At 26.2% G+C, this 18,921-nt stretch overlaps 1 protein-coding gene across 1 annotated transcript in view; it reads right to left on the reverse strand.

Moving 5' to 3' along the window:
• Positions 1-18,921, reverse strand: part of LOC111638029 (putative adenosylhomocysteinase 3) — a 69,189-nt gene that overhangs the window by 33,388 nt on the left and 16,880 nt on the right. The window contains exons 3-4 of the mRNA XM_023383653.1: positions 8,941-9,087; positions 7,261-7,361 (exon numbers count right to left, since the gene is read on the reverse strand). Coding sequence (XP_023239421.1) covers positions 7,261-7,361; positions 8,941-9,087 — 248 coding nt within the window. The remainder of the gene's footprint in view (positions 1-7,260; positions 7,362-8,940; positions 9,088-18,921) is intronic.

The raw sequence follows: 18,921 nt of genomic DNA on the forward strand, positions 1-18,921 counted from the left end.
TCCGTAAACTTGATACGTGTCGGGTTGTGATTGGAAGGATTCGTAAGAAATCGGATTCCTAAAGAATGGAACATATCTCTATCTTATAGGGGGGTCGACTGTATATATATATAAAAACAACACAAATTGCAAAGGACACTGCTGTAAAAAAAATGCATAAGGGCAATTTCAAAGCTCCAAATGGATTGGACATTGTTATAGACCAGAGATCACCAAACTTTTTTCACAGTGGGCCAGATAACTGAGAGAATGGCAAGTGAGGGCCACATAACCAGTTTGTTCATTACAGCACACTGACTACACAAAATATAAAGACAACCAACATATTTATTTACCAATACACAAATACGATTGCTGCAACAAGCTCATAATCACTTTCCTTAATCGCTTCATTGCAGGTACTGTACGTATACAAAAAGCTCTGATATCCAGTTGCAAAAAGTCACCAAATTTTTTATTTTACTGATTTATCCTAAAATTATATTACTGTCAGATGAAAATATCAGATAGGACCAATTTTGGCATTTTTACTTACACTTATTTTAATTATTTACATAGTAAGTTTATCTACAATCTATGATATTTCCATATAAATAATTATATTTTAGCTCATTTGTGACACAGTGCTGCAACAAGGTGGATGAAAATGACATCACGGGCCGTAGTTTGGTGACTCCTATTATAGACAATGAGTCACATCACATTTTATCTATGATGGAAGTGACTGCACAGGTAACAACAGGTAATATCAGAAGTGTAGGGTTGAGATTAATCTAAAATTTAAACACCATGCAAAATTTCCTCAGAAAGTGTTGGTTTGGGTAACAATTAGAACAAAACGACAATATCAAATGTTCACAGAACTCCCTCGTACGGTTTCTCAAACAGGATTCCGGGATCCCGGTTGTTTTTTTAACCTGGGAAATCCCACAAATTTCTTAAAAGTTCACTTTTTTCTTATTTTTTATAATAGATCACATTTTCTTAAACTTAATGATTTAAGATATCAGCCAGTTTTTTTCAAAAATCTGAGCTCTTTTTTTCCTGAAAGTTTCTATGCTGTGAAAGTTAGGTTTAAGTTTATATCAGTTTTCATTCTTTATTTTATCTTATCAGATAGTTGAACAAGTAGGCTTTGAATAAATTGAATTGTTACTTTTTCAAAGCATAAAGGAGTGTCTTTTTTGGAGTGATCTTTTTCATTTACTTGTTTCCTCTATTTTCACAACAATGAGTTATTCAAATGAAGATTCATTTGATACACTGATAGCTTTAGGTGCATGTCACTATATTCACAGGCTGCAAATTTTAATACCAGTCTTCATGGAGATCAATTAAGGAAACGGTTTACTTTCAGTGTCCTTCTACAAAAAACATGAAAATCAGAATTTGGGAAAGTTTTCACAAGATTAGTAGATGTAAATTACAAAATGCAATGAATGCCTTTCCTAGAAGAATAAATCCCTACATATATGCAAGAAAGTGCACTAATCTAAGTAAATTTTGAAATGCATTTTCATTACTATCATGTTTGTCATGCGAAGCTTTTTCATAAATAAACTGATAAACTTAGTTCTCAGGACAAACTTTCAACAAAAAGAGAAATCAGATTTTTAGAAAAAAAATTGGCTGATATGTTGAAAATCATTAGGATTAAAAAAAATGTGACTTCTTATAAAAGGTGTTTATTTTGTCAAATATTATCCATGTAATGACTGAAAGGTGCCACTTATAATTTAAAAGTATCATTTTATTCTATCTCAACCAGCAGCAATTTTCAAGGTCACCCAAGGTCACCAAAACTGTCTGTCCCTCTCTATATGCTTGGTTATTAATAAATAATAGCTTGTTAGAGATAGGAAGATGTACCATCTTCCTATCTCTAACAAGCTATTATTTATTGTGACAATGTCACAATACCAGGCTGTATGTTCTTTTTTAATTTATTTAAAATATATGTTTTCCATCTCAAATTAGTAACTGCTTGCCCCTGTACATCATACTTTTCCTTTAACAATAAAGTTGTGCCAGTNTCCCGGGATCCCGGGAAACAGTTCACTTTTATCCCGGGATCCCGGGACAAGCAAAAGACCGGGAAATGAGAAACCCTACTCCCTCGCCTCTGAATCAACAAAGAAGGGTTTAAGTTTCTATTAAGTGTAATTATATTAAAAAGAAGCTGATTTCATTCATCACCTCAAGAAACACCATTCAAATGGCCTGTATGTCTTTTGGCCAGGCCTCACAGCTGCACATTATGCAACAAATATAGTTTCTGTTAGAGAAACATGAAGTATGTTATATCAGCATTGCAAATGTTCCTCAGCTGCATCCAATTGAACAATTCTGGTACCAGCTGAAATAGAAGGTGCACAAAAATGGGTGGTCTGCCAAAAATGAAGTGGAACTGAAATAGTACACTGTATGAATTCTGTCAATTTAATTCAGAGCACTTTTGAACTTCTGATGACTGGCATCAAGACTAAAATCAGAAGCCACTGACTACGGACAAGATCATGTAATTTAGAGACAGAAGAAACTAATTTTGTCAATTCTGTGTTCCTGGATATTGTAAAAAGAAAAATTTAATTTTTGTGAAATTTTTTTGTTTACACACTCTTAATGTTCAATTTAATTAGCAAGTAAATCAATAGATAATTAAGTAAAGTAGGTGAAGTCGTAAAAAATATCATCATATAGAAAAATACTACATTATCAATAAACAATAAATGACTGTCATAGAAACAATATGAATACAGAGAATTACTACTTATAGTAATTCTACAAGTGCAGAAAACATAAACCTATACATCATGCACTTAAATTATTAGAAAGTATTTGACAGCATATACTATATACAGCATACATTCTGAATACATTTATATAAAGTATTCTCAACAATTCTAGAAAACAAAACACAACCCTGCAGAACACTAAACTCAGACTTTTTTGCATATACATTAAAACAAACCAAATGTATTTAAGAGGAGGCATTTTCTATGGAGATTCCTTTAAGTCCACTATAGTTCTGTATGGCCTTTAAACCTCTATCCAATAGGTAAGATAAAACATACAAACACAGCATCAAACACAATACATATCTCACTCACTATGTGCATGGGTGACATAAAACTATGCATTCACAGATGTCTGTTGATGCATAGATATATATTATCTATTATAAGTTACATTTATTCCACTGGCATTCAAATGGAATTTGGCATATACAAATACAAAACACTTCACAAAAAAAATCCTGAAGAAAAATGATTTTGTTTTTAGAAATGGAGACAACATTAAATCAAAGGGCATGGGTGAGTTGAAGTCTACAGATATGTAGGACTTCAAGTTAGTTTCTGTTTGATTCAAACAGAAAATAATATAATACTACAATAAATTAAACTCAATATTAGGGTTTCTCAAATGAGATCCTGGTTGTTTTTTTAACCTGGGAAATCCCACAAATTTCTTAAAAGTTCACTTTTTTCTTATTTTGTGTTAAAGTTGAGGAAATTTTGCAAATAGAAAGTATAATTAACTCAAACTGTCAGAATACATTTGAACTTTAATAATTTTAAATCTACTTAGTTTTTTTAAATTTTTGCATGTTATAGCATGTCACAAATGATCAATAATCAATACATAGATTATTTGTGGCAGGACTCTGAAAATTCTTTACTTGTCAGAACCTGTAATATCTGGAATAATTGTGCTAATGTTGTCTTAATTTTTAACAATGTCCAGTAGCTTCAATAACTGCGTAACACCAGGTTGTGCAAATTGGGCAAGGATATAAACAAGTATGAAGTTTTTCTTCATAAACCTGATTATTAAAGAAACGATCTTGTGAATTATTGGGCTATAAGCTTGATGTTTCTATTAAAGTAGACAAATCAAGAATACTAGAAAGCAAAAGCAGTACTACAATCTCAAAAATGAACTAGAAATCTTCCAGGCTACAGATGAAAAAATATATAACATCTGTCATCTCTTAAATGCATTAAACATGATTCCACTCACATCAATTGAATCGGAAAGGGCATTCTCGGTAGCAGGACTTTTCATTACTAAAATGAGAACTAGATTGAGTGATCGGAATATCGACCATCTTTGCTTTTTAATTAAAACCTTAATACAAAATATTATTGTAAATTTTTATGTTTTATTTAAAAATCAAAAATTACCTTTTAAGTTAGAAGTTTGATCTAAGTTCATTTTTTTTTAAATTTTCAACTCAATTCAAAGCATTTTTATTTTGTTGTTGTTATTGTATGTAGTTTCCAGCTAACTTTAATAAATTTTTTTCTATTTGTGAAAATTTCTATGTAATTCAAAGGTAATTTTTAATATATATCTTATAAAGCATTATTATATTAATATTATTATTATTTTGGAGGTTGCAAAATGTATTAAATTACGTTAAAAAATGAAAAATAATTATATCATTTGATTTCAAGATATTTAGTGTATGTTAAAAATAATTAATTCTATCCCAGGAAACAGTTCACTTTTTTCCCAAAATCCCAGGACAAGCAAAAGACTGGGAAATAAGAAACCCTACTCAATATTAACAACAAGTTCAATATAAAACACATATTTAAAGCAATCCTAGTTCTCACATATTCTTTTGAAATTATAAAATTACACACACATAACTAGAACAAATCCAAAGGAAAAACAAAAAAACATTAATAAAACATAACAAACACTACTTGTATGTCTTCCATAGAAAGTGAGTCTTCCCCATAGAAAGAGAGAACCAAGGCCTCACAGATATAAATCTTCGCCACATATGAATACACACACTATAGAGTTTCTCTATAAAATCGAGAATCATCAATTACACAAAACTGTAACTCTTTCAGATAAAAACAGTATACTTAAACCTACAAAACATTCACTTTGATCTAACATAGTACACACAAGAGACAGATACCATGAAGCAGTCCTAGATCCAGGAGGAACTCCATAATAAGCAATCTAATGATCTTGGCCAGGATCACATTGACAGAAATGCATCAAACTGCTGGGTGATTTATGAATGCCTCCTTAGATAGACAAAAGTGTTCATAATTGCCATACAAGAATAGGTAATAAATACAAAAACTACAGAAAGTGCACTTTCAAAGACAACAGTTACAGATGACATTTGTAGAAAATGCTACATCATGAATAAAACTATACCACACATCACTTTAGGTTGTAAATTTTAGGACAAACTACTTACATTGACATAACCAAACATAATGCATCAAATGCTTGCATACAAACTATTATACATCAGCAAGCATATTACAAATACATACTTCAGATGATAAAAGAAAGAAAACAACACACACAAAATATACTGACTGCCATAATCATAAATAAAACATCCATAAACAACAATAAACAGCAGACCAGACATCACATTTATTGGAATGTGATGTTTGGTCTATTGACAAACAAAAACATTAACACATACATGTGTTGTAGAAGTGCCCTTGTAAAACATGGCACTTCTACAACACAGTTTTAAAACTTGAGATATCCCACATACAGCATGACTTTTGGTTTCATTTTAACACAGTTTTTGAAATCCTCCATACAAAATTTCACAATTTTTAAGTGCAAACTTCATTATTTGATTTTTTTTTCATTCAAGCAAGCATGTCTATTATCTCAAATTTGTTTATGGATTTTAGAATATTGGAATTTTCAAATTATTTTGTACTTTTCGTAAGGTTTATTTTAATGAAAACTGATAGGACAAGAAATAAAAAATTTGCACTAACTTTCCTATCAACCATGGATCATTGTTTTTACTTTCAGACTTTAGCCTTTAAGATTATCACTGTGTTTTCTTTTTATAGATTATTCTTTGTATCTAGTAAACTTTAAATAAACATTTTTAGGTAAGTGTTATTAAACTTTTTTTTAACCATAGGTATTATGATTACTTCATTTGTAAAAATGATGAATGAAACACAGTGGTATCTTGATACTCAAGCAATTTGGTATTCAAACACAAATTCTGGAAAAAAGTTACTCAGTCCTCAACTGAACAAATGCAATGCACTAGAACAATTTTTAATTAACGACATTTTTATTTTGTCATCCATAAAAAATTTTTTATGATAAAAATAAAAAATACAAAAATGTTACTTATACTTCTGATCAAGATCAATAAAAAAGCTGAGATGATGATACTTTGTGAAAAGAAAATGCCCTGGTTTAAGTAAAATTAATATTAATGTGTCATACAGTACTTTTATTTGTGACTGTTAATTAATTATTGATTGAAAATAAATTATTGATTGCTTTAATAAACATATTTCTCTTAGCAACAAAAAAGAATAGTATGTTTTTGTTAACTTCTGGAATGTAACCCCATATTTTTCATTAGTCCTTTGTTTTGTATAGAACAGATTTGCATAACATGGCACTTTTTCGGAACATAACTACCATGTTATACGAAGAATACCTGTACATTATAGACATACCTATACCAAACAACAGCATATAAAATAGTAAATATTTAGAACTTGCCATGAAATAAAGAACCCATGAAGAAAGGATCAGATATTTATCATGCCTACAGTCCTTTCTTGTATGGGTGTCATGCCACATACATGTACACTAAAGTTTAGAAACATTAGGACTTCTCAACAGCACACACAATATTATATGAAGCTTTTATACGTACTAAACATATTACATAGTCAGGAAAATCTCAAATACAAATAGCTCATGAACAAAACAATTTTCCTGTAGCTAATCCTTGTCCTTGATCTGTCATAGCACTAAGCACTGGTACAAGTGGAATAGGATATATTCCGATTACACAATAATACCATTTTAAAAAATATTTATCTTAGTTTTAACCAAGTTTTTAAACTAAATAATAATTTAACCGTTAGGGCATTTTAACCTTCTGTTTTACATTACAAATAAATTGCTGATGATAAAAGATATTTTTATGAAGTCCTTAAAAAAATTAGTGTAAATTATATGAATTTTATGACAGATATTTCTGTCTTAATAAAATTGAAATAAATTTTATCTTACATCAGATTTAGTAAGCAAATTCACATCAAATATCTAAGAATTATTATACACTCAGTCTTCTTTTACACTATAAAAAATATTAGTCTACAAGTTCTGAGATTTATATTAATTAAAACACAAAATTATATAAATTAATTATTTATCAATGTCATACACTTAAAAATAAAAAGCTTTTAATGTAAGTGTTCCATTAAATGATATATAATAACTTACTGCAGTTTGAGCATTGATATGTGTACAGCCAACAATTTTAGCTCCCACTAATGGCAGATCTTTCATGGCACGTTTCCTAAGAGCAACAATGCCTGGCATTTCTAAAAAGTATAATTTAATTAAATTGTTGAAACAAATATTAAAAAAACTGAATTCAAAATGTAAAAATAAAGACTAGTAAACAATAGGAGTTTTCTTTTAATATTTTTCATAAATTGTAAAAACACCATTTATTAAAAACAAAAAATAGTATAGCTAACTTTTTATTTTGAGATTAATTTACAATATCAAAATCTCATACAAAACATTGTTAAAGAAACTGACAAGTGTTAGAATTTTTGAAAAAGCTATAACTAACAACTCTACTAAAACTCTGATACATTACATTACTAAAGCCAACTACTGCTGTATGCTATCAAGCTATATAACGGCTATAATATTAATAAATTACCAAACAATTTGATACTAGAGAGAGGCGTTATGCGCCATCTCTTAATAAATTTAATAACTTGTAACTTGTTAATTTTATGAATTTTAAAAAAATTTTAAAAATCTACAGATAAAACTATCTGGCAGCAAAATGATCTATTAAAAAGGACATGTTTTAAGTGTTAAGCAGTATCAAGTAATAAACAATGTTTCCAATATTTAATAAGATTTTTCTCTGTTGAAGAATTAAAGGAAGAAATCTGTTTTTAATTGATAGTCTTCATTTTTTTTTTAACGTAAAGAAAGTTGCTTATTAGTTTAATTGACATAATATATTTTAAATTTTTTAAAATGACAATTCAAAAATATTTTTGAAATAAACTGAATATATAATTTATTTTAAAAAAATATCTTACTACACATTTAAAAATTAAATTACAATTCCATCTTCCTTTAGCATTTACAAAATTTAAATCTATGTATCTTTAATTTCATAACATATATAATAAAATTAAATTATTTGAATCTTTAGCACGTATAACTTAATATATTAAAGGTGTTAAATTAGCTATCCTTAATTGATTAACGTTTGTACAGACATTAATGTATTAATGAAAGTTTGCTATTTATACATCCTTCAGTATTTCATAAATCTACCATGAAGATTATGTAAATAAACTAATCTTAACTAAAGAACAATGTAAATTTTTAATAAATTTTCTTTTGAATTACATGTTAAATGTTCTAAATATGTTTTACATGCAACTACAATTATTATTGTTTTATCACACTGATTTTAAACAATTTTTTAAAAATCTTCTGTTTAAAACAATTTTATTTTTGATGAATTAATCAATGTACTTATAACAGTGGATGAAATTTAAGGAAAAGTAATGTTTTTGACCTGGTTAATGGGCTATCTTCAGGCATTTCTTTAAACTTCACTGTTAAAGGTGTATTCATTAATTCGGTTATGTAACTACAGTGACTAGTTCATTTGAATTTTTTTTTATGATTTCAGCTTTTAATATTTTATTATTATTTAATTTTTTCCTAAGTAACATAAAAGACTTTTTCATTCTTCATAACTATTTTATTAATTATTAATAGAACAACTTTTTATTATCATTTAAAATGAATACTGTATAAATAACATAATTTATAATTAGAATATGACTTTTAAATTTTAAAACTGATTAATTTTGAATTAAACACTGAATAATTAATAAGTTATATAACATGTTTATTTACCTTGTTCTGCTATTTCTATTTCCCTTCTACCAAATGCAGCTTGATTTATGTTTTTAATACAAAAATCATCAAAACCTTTGGAATTTTTCTGTACTTTATCTCTCGGAGATCCACCCTCATCATCAGAACTTGTGTCCGTATATGAAGCTAATATATAATAAAAACATAATTTATATATAAATACTTACAGGCTATATATTAATTAGTTACTGATATATTTGGCAATAAAAAGTTTAGAATTTGTTTTTTAATTCTCCATTTGTAGTTATTGGATTATAAACAATTTATTTATTTATAATCAAATATAATTTCTGTTTTATTATCAACAAATTTATAAAAAAAAATATCTAAAATAAAATCATTTATTCAATTAAAACAAATTTTATTTTAATATTTATATAGCATCAGAACAGAAACAAATTAAAATAATTTTCAATTTTAAAGCTGAACAACATACTCAATAACATTTAAAAGTTAATTAAAACTCAAAATTCGATGAAAAAAAAAACAACAGAAACCGCTACTGATAAACACAAAATGCATTAAATTTAAAACCAGATTTTAAGAAGAAAAATACAGGTCATTAAGTTCTATTTTTATTTTTGGTGCTATAATGTTCTTAAACAAAAAGCACACATTTTTGCTTTTTTTTTATAATGAGGTTTTCTGGGTATTCACATACTTAAATGAAAACAAAACAATTTGTTGTTAAAATGGAACATTAAATCAAAAATTTTCCATTAGATAAAAAAAAAATTAAGTTATTTCTAAATTTATCATGAATGAGTCTTTCTATAAGTTACTGCTTTAGCAATGTTTCATGGATTTTTTCAAAATATATAAATAGTTTGCCTATAAAACATTTTTTTTCTAATATGGTCAATATAAATAACCATAGGTAATTAAAGTAAACTTATATAACTTCATAAATAAACAATTTTATTTTTTAATTAGCAATGGCAATAAATTTAATAACTTATTAATTTTATGTTTATATATTCATATTTTAAGCATTTTTTTTTTTGAAGTTTAAATAAATATTTGATAAAGCTTATAAAAAAATTTGTTAATACAGGTATACCTATGTAAGTGTTCCATTAAATGATATATAATAACTTACTGCAGTTTGAGCATTGATATGTGTACAGCCAACAATTTTAGCTCCCACTAATGGCAGATCTTTCATGGCACGTTTCCTAAGAGCAACAATGCCTGGCATTTCTAAAAAGTATAATTTAATTAAATTGTTGAAACAAATATTAAAAAAACTGAATTCAAAATGTAAAAATAAAGACTAGTAAACAATAGGAGTTTTCTTTTAATATTTTTCATAAATTGTAAAAACACCATTTATTAAAAACAAAAAATAGTATAGCTAACTTTTTATTTTGAGATTAATTTACAATATCAAAATCTCATACAAAACATTGTTAAAGAAACTGACAAGTGTTAGAATTTTTGAAAAAGCTATAACTAACAACTCTACTAAAACTCTGATACATTACATTACTAAAGCCAACTACTGCTGTATGCTATCAAGCTATATAACGGCTATAATATTAATAAATTACCAAACAATTTGATACTAGAGAGAGGCGTTATGCGCCATCTCTTAATAAATTTAATAACTTGTAACTTGTTAATTTTATGAATTTTAAAAAAATTTTAAAAATCTACAGATAAAACTATCTGGCAGCAAAATGATCTATTAAAAAGGACATGTTTTAAGTGTTAAGCAGTATCAAGTAATAAACAATGTTTCCAATATTTAATAAGATTTTTCTCTGTTGAAGAATTAAAGGAAGAAATCTGTTTTTAATTGATAGTCTTCATTTTTTTTTAACGTAAAGAAAGTTGCTTATTAGTTTAATTGACATAATATATTTTAAATTTTTTAAAATGACAATTCAAAAATATTTTTGAAATAAACTGAATATATAATTTATTTTAAAAAAATATCTTACTACACATTTAAAAATTAAATTACAATTCCATCTTCCTTTAGCATTTACAAAATTTAAATCTATGTATCTTTAATTTCATAACATATATAATAAAATTAAATTATTTGAATTTTTAGCACGTATAACTTAATATATTAAAGGTGTTAAATTAGCTATCCTTAATTGATTAACGTTTGTACAGACATTAATGTATTAATGAAAGTTTGCTATTTATACATCCTTCAGTATTTCATAAATCTACCATGAAGATTATNTTTTTAATATAGTACAGAAAAAAGTAATCTAAATTTACGAATGCATGTACTGTAAATACAGTACATACTTGTAAATGTATATATTTTAATATGATTTTATGTGCTTTAAACGCTTTTCTAGTGATATTACGACTTCAATATTTGTGGCGGACAGACGTAAAGTCGAATAAAATGACTTAAACTTGGCTTTTATTTTTCCATGTACTTTTTTGACAAACGACGTATAATCGGGAACGACGTAACTCGAAACGACGTAAGTCGAGGTATACCTGTATTAACAGTATATTCCTCTTAGTGTAATCACTTTGCGACTCATCTAACTTGATGATGATATAATCAAATAACAACATTAAACAAAGTAAGTAAATAAGAATACAATAAAAGGAAATTGTTTCATTGAGAACACATTAAAAATAATTAAAAGGACACATTAAAATAAAAATTGTATAAACTGAAAATTTATTGATCATTAATTAGTGTATAATTCATCCAGTATTGTTTCTCTGCTACCAAGTTTAACAATGGATAGGTAATGCCAGTAATTGCAAGAAATTAATAACTAAAACAATTAACATTTAGGATTTAAAAGACTGATTGAAACTGTTAACAATAGCTGATACAGTTGCTTGTTATCAGCTACATATTAAAAATAATAGAATGAAAAGAGAACTTAAAAAGGTATACTCACCAAAGATAATGATAACAATAACCAAATTATGATTACAATAAGGAAAGTTTGTATCTATTGAGACATGCTAATTTTGATAATATTAACCAACTGATAACATTATCATGATTACAATAAGTGGAATCTGTTGTTGTTGTTGTTTGTTAAGTTATGACAATGCAACACTTGGGCGATCTGCCTAGGGGATGCCTTCTGGCAGGTATTTTTAAGAGGAACTGGCCACTATTTAGGCATTACAGATGTGCAGAAAACCTGGAAAACTCCATGTGGCCAGCCCGTCCAAGCGAGGTGCAAACCCACGACCGAACTCCCAGTGTTCAGGGTACAAAGACCATTTGGCCACTGGTGGGCTAGTGGAATCTACTGTATCAATTTAAATTTTATTTCAAATAAAATAAGAGAAGAATACTATAATAAGTAAGAATAAGCAAACGATTACTTAAATTTGTTTTAAAAAAATTTCTTAAACTTATACATATTTTATTTTGTACATTTGAAGAAGTAGTAAAATATTCTTAAGATTTACTTATAAACAAATTCACTTAAGTACTTTTTAAAAAATTTACAGTATACATTAATAACANGTTAAACCAAAGCCTTCGGGCTAATTTTCAATATTCAACACTTTCTTCCTTAATAATTTAGATTTAAAAATAATTTTTAATTTATCATATTTTAATAATTAAGCTATTGTTTAACTTAATTAAATTATTATAAACTTAATGCAATTTAATAAGATATTTTACTCTTAATTATCATGTTACTTAAAAATATCAATGATTTCTTTTTAAATATGTTGCTTCAATTTCATACATTTCTATTTAATATTAATAAGATTATATTCTACCATTAAATACATATAAAGTCTCAGACCATATTTCTATTATTTATATAAAATACATGACTCAAATAAATTGAAAGTAATAATTCTATAAATTAAAAAAAGAAAATCAATAGAGTTTTTTAATCAGTACTTTTCTTCCATTGAATTTTTTTAATCACTATTTTCCTCACATTATTTAATTTTAGTACATTTTATAATCAATGTATAAAGATTACTCTGATGTAATTGAAAATTACAAATGACATATATTGAATTTAATGATGCTTAATAAAATTCTTTAATTAATTATCATTTACAATGCAACTATTAAATTTACTTATTCATTAGTAAAAAACAAATTTTTAATTGAATTATCCTACTAAAAAACATCACCATTAATTAATTTTATAAATTGTTTTTGTAAGTAAATAAAATATTAACATAAATATTGTATTCTCTTGTAAATAAAAAAAATCTAACAACAAGTATAATCATCAGTAAATTAAACACTGTATTAATTCTCAAAATAAAAAATAAAGATTTAGATAAATCTCTATAGAAATTAATTGATACTAGAATTAATTTTATATCAGAAATGATTAATTTGTTAAACTGAAGCTTTTAAACTGAACTTCCTGTAGTTCTTCCAAGAACAAATTTCTTTGTTAGTAACTTGTATTTTAAAAATTTAAACTTTATCGTATTTTATTTACTTTAAATTATAGGCATAATATATTTAGTAATTAAAAATTTAATGTAACTTAATAAGATACTTTGACACTAATTATTAATTCACAATTAATTATAATTTAATTGATAAATGTATGTATCAATTCACTAATTATTAATTCACAATTAATTATAATTTAATTGATAAATGTATGTATCAATTAAATTATTATTAATTCACAATTAATTATAATTTAATTGATAAATGTATGTATCTTTCTGTTTGTTAACAAAATTATCAAATTTGAGTCAATGTATTGATCCTATCCTAATTGAATTAACATTATTACAAAAGTGCATGTGAAATCTTTGCTTTACAGGAAGATGATTAAGATGTAATAGGAATAATAATAATTTTGTCTTATATACAAGATTAATAATATTGAAGATAAAATAACCAAATATAGTATATTATTAAAAAGTTTAATTTAATCATTATCAAGTCAATATATAAAAGGTAAATAAGGGATTTCCAATGCCATTGTGAATCTTTAAGCATAATAAGAGTATAAGAATTCAATACACAGGATCGTCTGCTTCGTTTTGCCAATCATTACCAGGTTTTTTTTTTTATATATATATAACTTCTGAAACAAATTTTCATAAATAATATTTTTTAATCTAATTCATCATAATTATTTTCTATGGATTTATAATTTTAATTTTTATTATTCTATTGTAGATACTGAACTTATAAAATTTCTTCTTACTCTAGAAATTAATAATGTAGTGGTAATGTATTTAAAGAAAAATATATTTAAAAAGTTTTATCAAATTTCTCTTGTAATGTTCCTATTATTTTCTGTTTTTACTAAGTCATTCTTCTTTAATATTTAAATCAATACAGCTTGTCTTGTATTTATATTTTAATATGTAATTTACAAACATCTAATTAAATAATATTTCATTTAAAATTTGTTTAAATTTAAATTTAATTTTGTATAGAAATTTACTGCATGTATAATTTGCATAATAATTGTAATTCTGAAACATGATTTGCAATCTAGAAAAGCATGATAAACAGAATTGGGCAAATTACTACTAGAAAAAAGTATAATTAATATCTATGTTAATATAAAAAGGAAATATTTATTAAATATTAGTTTAAAATTTAAAATATTCTTATATTTTGAATAAGTGATAAAAATTTTTAAAGAGTAAACTGTAGAGTAAATTTTTTAATTAATAAACTAAGAGAAAACTAAAACAATAATAATAATTCCAAATAAAAATTCTTATTTCTTCAAAAATTATATACACAACTATATAAATCTCATTATGTAACATAACACACAGGCTATATGTACAATTATGTAACAAATAAAATTTTTAAAATATTTTAACAAAAATTAATATTCTTCTGACCTTCATAAGATAAAATTAAATCTCTAAATAAATAACACTTTCCTTTTGTAGAATTAAGCAAATAAACACATTACCTTCTACAGGTATCACAGATTTTCATAAAAGTTAAAGGTTTGACAGCATCTGGCAAGAAAGATTCTAGTCTTTCTTGCCAGATTTGCTGTCAAAGTTTATCCATAAACTAAATTTATGGCATAATATTGTATCATTACATTAGAAAGAATATTAAGAATATTAAATACGATTTGTTTGTACTGTAAAAAAAATATATTTATTGTTAAATTAATTGAGATATTTTGGATGCTTCTGGATCAATATATTTTTCCTAAATTCATTAAAAGTTTTTCGGAAATAAATTTTTAAACTACAACAAAATAACTAATTTAGTTTTCCATTAAGAAATGTTTACTTAAATTTCAAAGAAACCAAAAAAAAACACAAGTTTCTATATTGTTTCCATTACTCAAATGAATTAAACTAAAGGAATTTTTATGGCATCCAATATATCTAAAGGTAGCTTCTCTTGTAATTAAAGCAAATAGCCTGAAAGGAACACAAAAATAAGACGAGAAAGCAATTACATTCTTCCTGAATATAGTAGAGAGTGGTTCATTTTTTTTAAAAAAATCGCGTTTTAAAAATGTGCCAAAATAATTCCGACGATAAACATCGGTGAAATTATTTTGGCACAAAAGTTATGGCAGAGACGGAGAGAATAACTTTTCTATGTAAAGAAACTGCCAAGTAAGCAAAATTTAATAAAGAAATCCGAGCTCATTTTGTAATTAATTTTGTATAAAATCGCTAACATCCTTAATAAATCTATCTCTTTGAAAACTGAATAATAGAAAGCGAGTCCTTGAAAAATATCATCTTAAATAGATCAGACAAAAGTAATTTTCTTAAAGGCGTCGTTCCTATTCTACTTACATAATATTATAGAATAATTACGTAAAACGGGACAACATTTACGTGCTATCAATAGATTCTAGTTGAGGTTCAATTTAGGAGAATTTATAAGAACTATTCGAAACGATAAAAAACAAATATTTCGGGCTACCGTGACACAAAAAAAAACAATTTCTAAAATAGATTTCACAAGCGGACCAACGTATCCACAAGAGATAAATTAAAACCAGAAAATTATGTTAGGTTATTTTATATAAGTAACCATGATCCCATTTTCTTAATTGCCATTTTTTATATATATATATACATGTTTTAGTTAAAGCAATAACTGGAAGAACAGTAAACAAAACATTATACACCTGTAATTTTTTTTTCTTAATTGTCTAGTATCCGTTTCTGAACTTATATTAAAAAATAGACAAGGTGAATAACCACAATCATTTCGTAATAGAGGTTAGTGGAGCGTAGACTTAAGAATTTTAAAAAATGATTAACAAATTTTTATTTTTGTTACAATTAAGAACAAGGCGTCAAAATGTCAGAATATTTAACACACTAATGGCAAAATACAGCGAAAGTAAGAACTATTTTTATACATTACATCTAAAGCACGTACGCAAAAAATCCTTGAAGTACGTAATAAAATACATTAATTATACATAAGCAATTATTATTAATCGAAAATAATAAATATTTCATAATAAAAGAATTGCAGAATTGTCTGAAAAATAAACCAACTTGTCTTTATTATCGAGTAAATACAACTACACTGCCTATTATTATTAACCATATAATAAAGAAATTCACCCGAATATAATAATATAATTAATATAATAATAATAATAATAATATTTTATTAATTAAACATTAATTACAAACATTAAAATATAGAAAAAAAAATTGAGTAAAATTATTACATTGCCTACATTCTTGTATTGTAATATAAAATCAAGTTTGCTACTTTATTAATTGACTTTGAGTCAAAAAATAAATTAAAATTAGAAAAACCGAATCGGTTATATTAGAAGTTAATTATCCTTCATACGAATTATAATTCTAACAGAAATTATTTTTGTAATTTACAAAGTAAATGTCATTAAGCGAGAAATGTAGAAACGGGAGGGATGGAGAAGGAGGAGAAGGAAAAAAAATCGGCTTGTAACGAAATAAAGATAACGAAACAGAAAAAAATTGAATAATAAAAAAATGCTTTATTATCAAACACCCGTTTAAGAGTAGGAGACAGAAGTAGGTTAATCTACGAAATAGTTCAATAGAAATCTAACTCGACTATTTTATAATTTATGAGAAATCGTTCGTTTTTCGCAATATCTTTCGTAAAAGAAAAACAGGCAATAGAAATGTTGAATCATACTACATAAAAATAATTTCTACAATATACTCGGATCACGTGTTCTCCGTTTGAAATTTAATAATAATAATAATAATAATTGTCATCCAGGAAAGGAAAAGTTAAAATTAGTTTAAAATTCTCCATTTGTAGCCCTAAAAAAAATTATGCTAATCTATATTAAATATGTAAGACAAATAAAATGTTTCTTATGAATAACAGTAGCATGAAAGAGAATAGACTTGCGCGTTTTATTTCGATTTAAAATAAAATTACTTTAGAAAAATACCGGACATTTTATTAAATGAGAAATGATGCCAATCGCTTCAAATTTTTTTTTAATTTTAATGGAATTTATAAGATCGTGTTTGGCGTTTAAATAAACCAATACTTAAAACACCCGGGAAGATAATTTAACGTTTATCAACGTGCTTTAATGTAAGGATCAATTATTCATCTGGGTGGCATTAAGTTACTGTTATATCTAATTTATTCGCTCTTTAACATAATAAAGGAGAGACGTTCGATCCGGACACATAACTTTCGCGTACTCCGGTAACGTTTACTAATACCTAAGTTACACAAATTCTATAATTATCTTTCTTTCCACCACTTACAGCTGGAACATGTGGAAGTGGCGCTAGAACGTCTGCTGTCCAAATATCGACCAATAGGGAGGCTCATCCGACGACGAGTGCGGTCCTTGAAAGCAGGAAACTCCAGCAATGCTTGAGAGACCTTTTCAATAATAAATTTCAGTATTTTTTCCTCGTTTCTACTTTTCAGACAAATTCCAAAAAATAATAATAATTTATAAATTCCTCAGCACCACTTGGAAAGGTTTAAATTACTAAAAAAAAATTTCCAAACAATAAAGCCTTTAAATGCGATCCTTTAACGTCATCGAATCCCACTTTGAGAGGCGCCATTTTGAAATTTCAAAAGAGGGGAAAAAAATATTTTTTTTTTTTAAATTCAAATAATAAAAAATTATACGCGAAAGTTATTTCTTTTTATTAGAATTTTATAAATTAGAACGATAATTTAAATTTGTTATCGCTTGTTATGGAGAATTTAAATTCGGTTATTACCCAGCGGGTGTGGAAATTGTTGAATGCGTTGTATTTAATCAGTTGTGATCGGTGTAACAAACTCCTGTGTAAATAAAATTAGCTTTTAATAAATACGAATGGCTTTATTTTTGACGTTTATCAACAATTTTCTTCTCTGGAAAGTCACGATAAGTTTTTTTCTCCGGGTGATGGCTTCTGTGCGTGCAACTAACAGGAGAATCGATGAGAAGAAAGTGATTTGTATAAAATTATCACACGATTATGACGGGAGGAAACACAATTTCGAAATCACGGCCGGTCAAATTTTAAAAATCAGTTTTCGCCAATGTTGCAAACCAGTTTAAAAATCGAGAAAAACATTAAAAATAAAATGAAAAATTCAAACGGCGCCGAATGACATCACAGTAAAAAAAAACAAAAAAAAAAAGACACGGTAACTCAATTTTGTGAATTTTTCTCTGCTGCGTATGCTTTCTACATATTTCTTTTCAGCTGAGTTAAATGGTGGAATGAGATTAAAAAATAAATTAGATGAGTTGCATTCGTTCGTCTTGAAAACTGTGAATTATTTTGGCTCTAAAAGTAAGTTTTTAAAAATTTTACATAGAGGAAAAGAAAATAACAAATAAAAATGACGAAAGGTAAGTTGAATTTACTTCGCTCGAACTCTGTACGCTGCTGCCTTTTTTTTCTTGTATGGATGGTCAAGATTTATTTATTATTGAACGACGACGAAACAAATTGATTAAATTATAAATGAGTTTGTTCCAGCTGATACTGTTGTCCGAGACAAAGCCACACGATAAGATTATATCTAGTTGACTT

This window comes from Centruroides sculpturatus, unplaced genomic scaffold, assembly GCF_000671375.1.
Source record: "Centruroides sculpturatus isolate CEXI.00-Female unplaced genomic scaffold, Cexi_2.0 scaffold860, whole genome shotgun sequence".
NCBI classification, from domain to species: Eukaryota; Metazoa; Arthropoda; class Arachnida; order Scorpiones; family Buthidae; genus Centruroides; species Centruroides sculpturatus.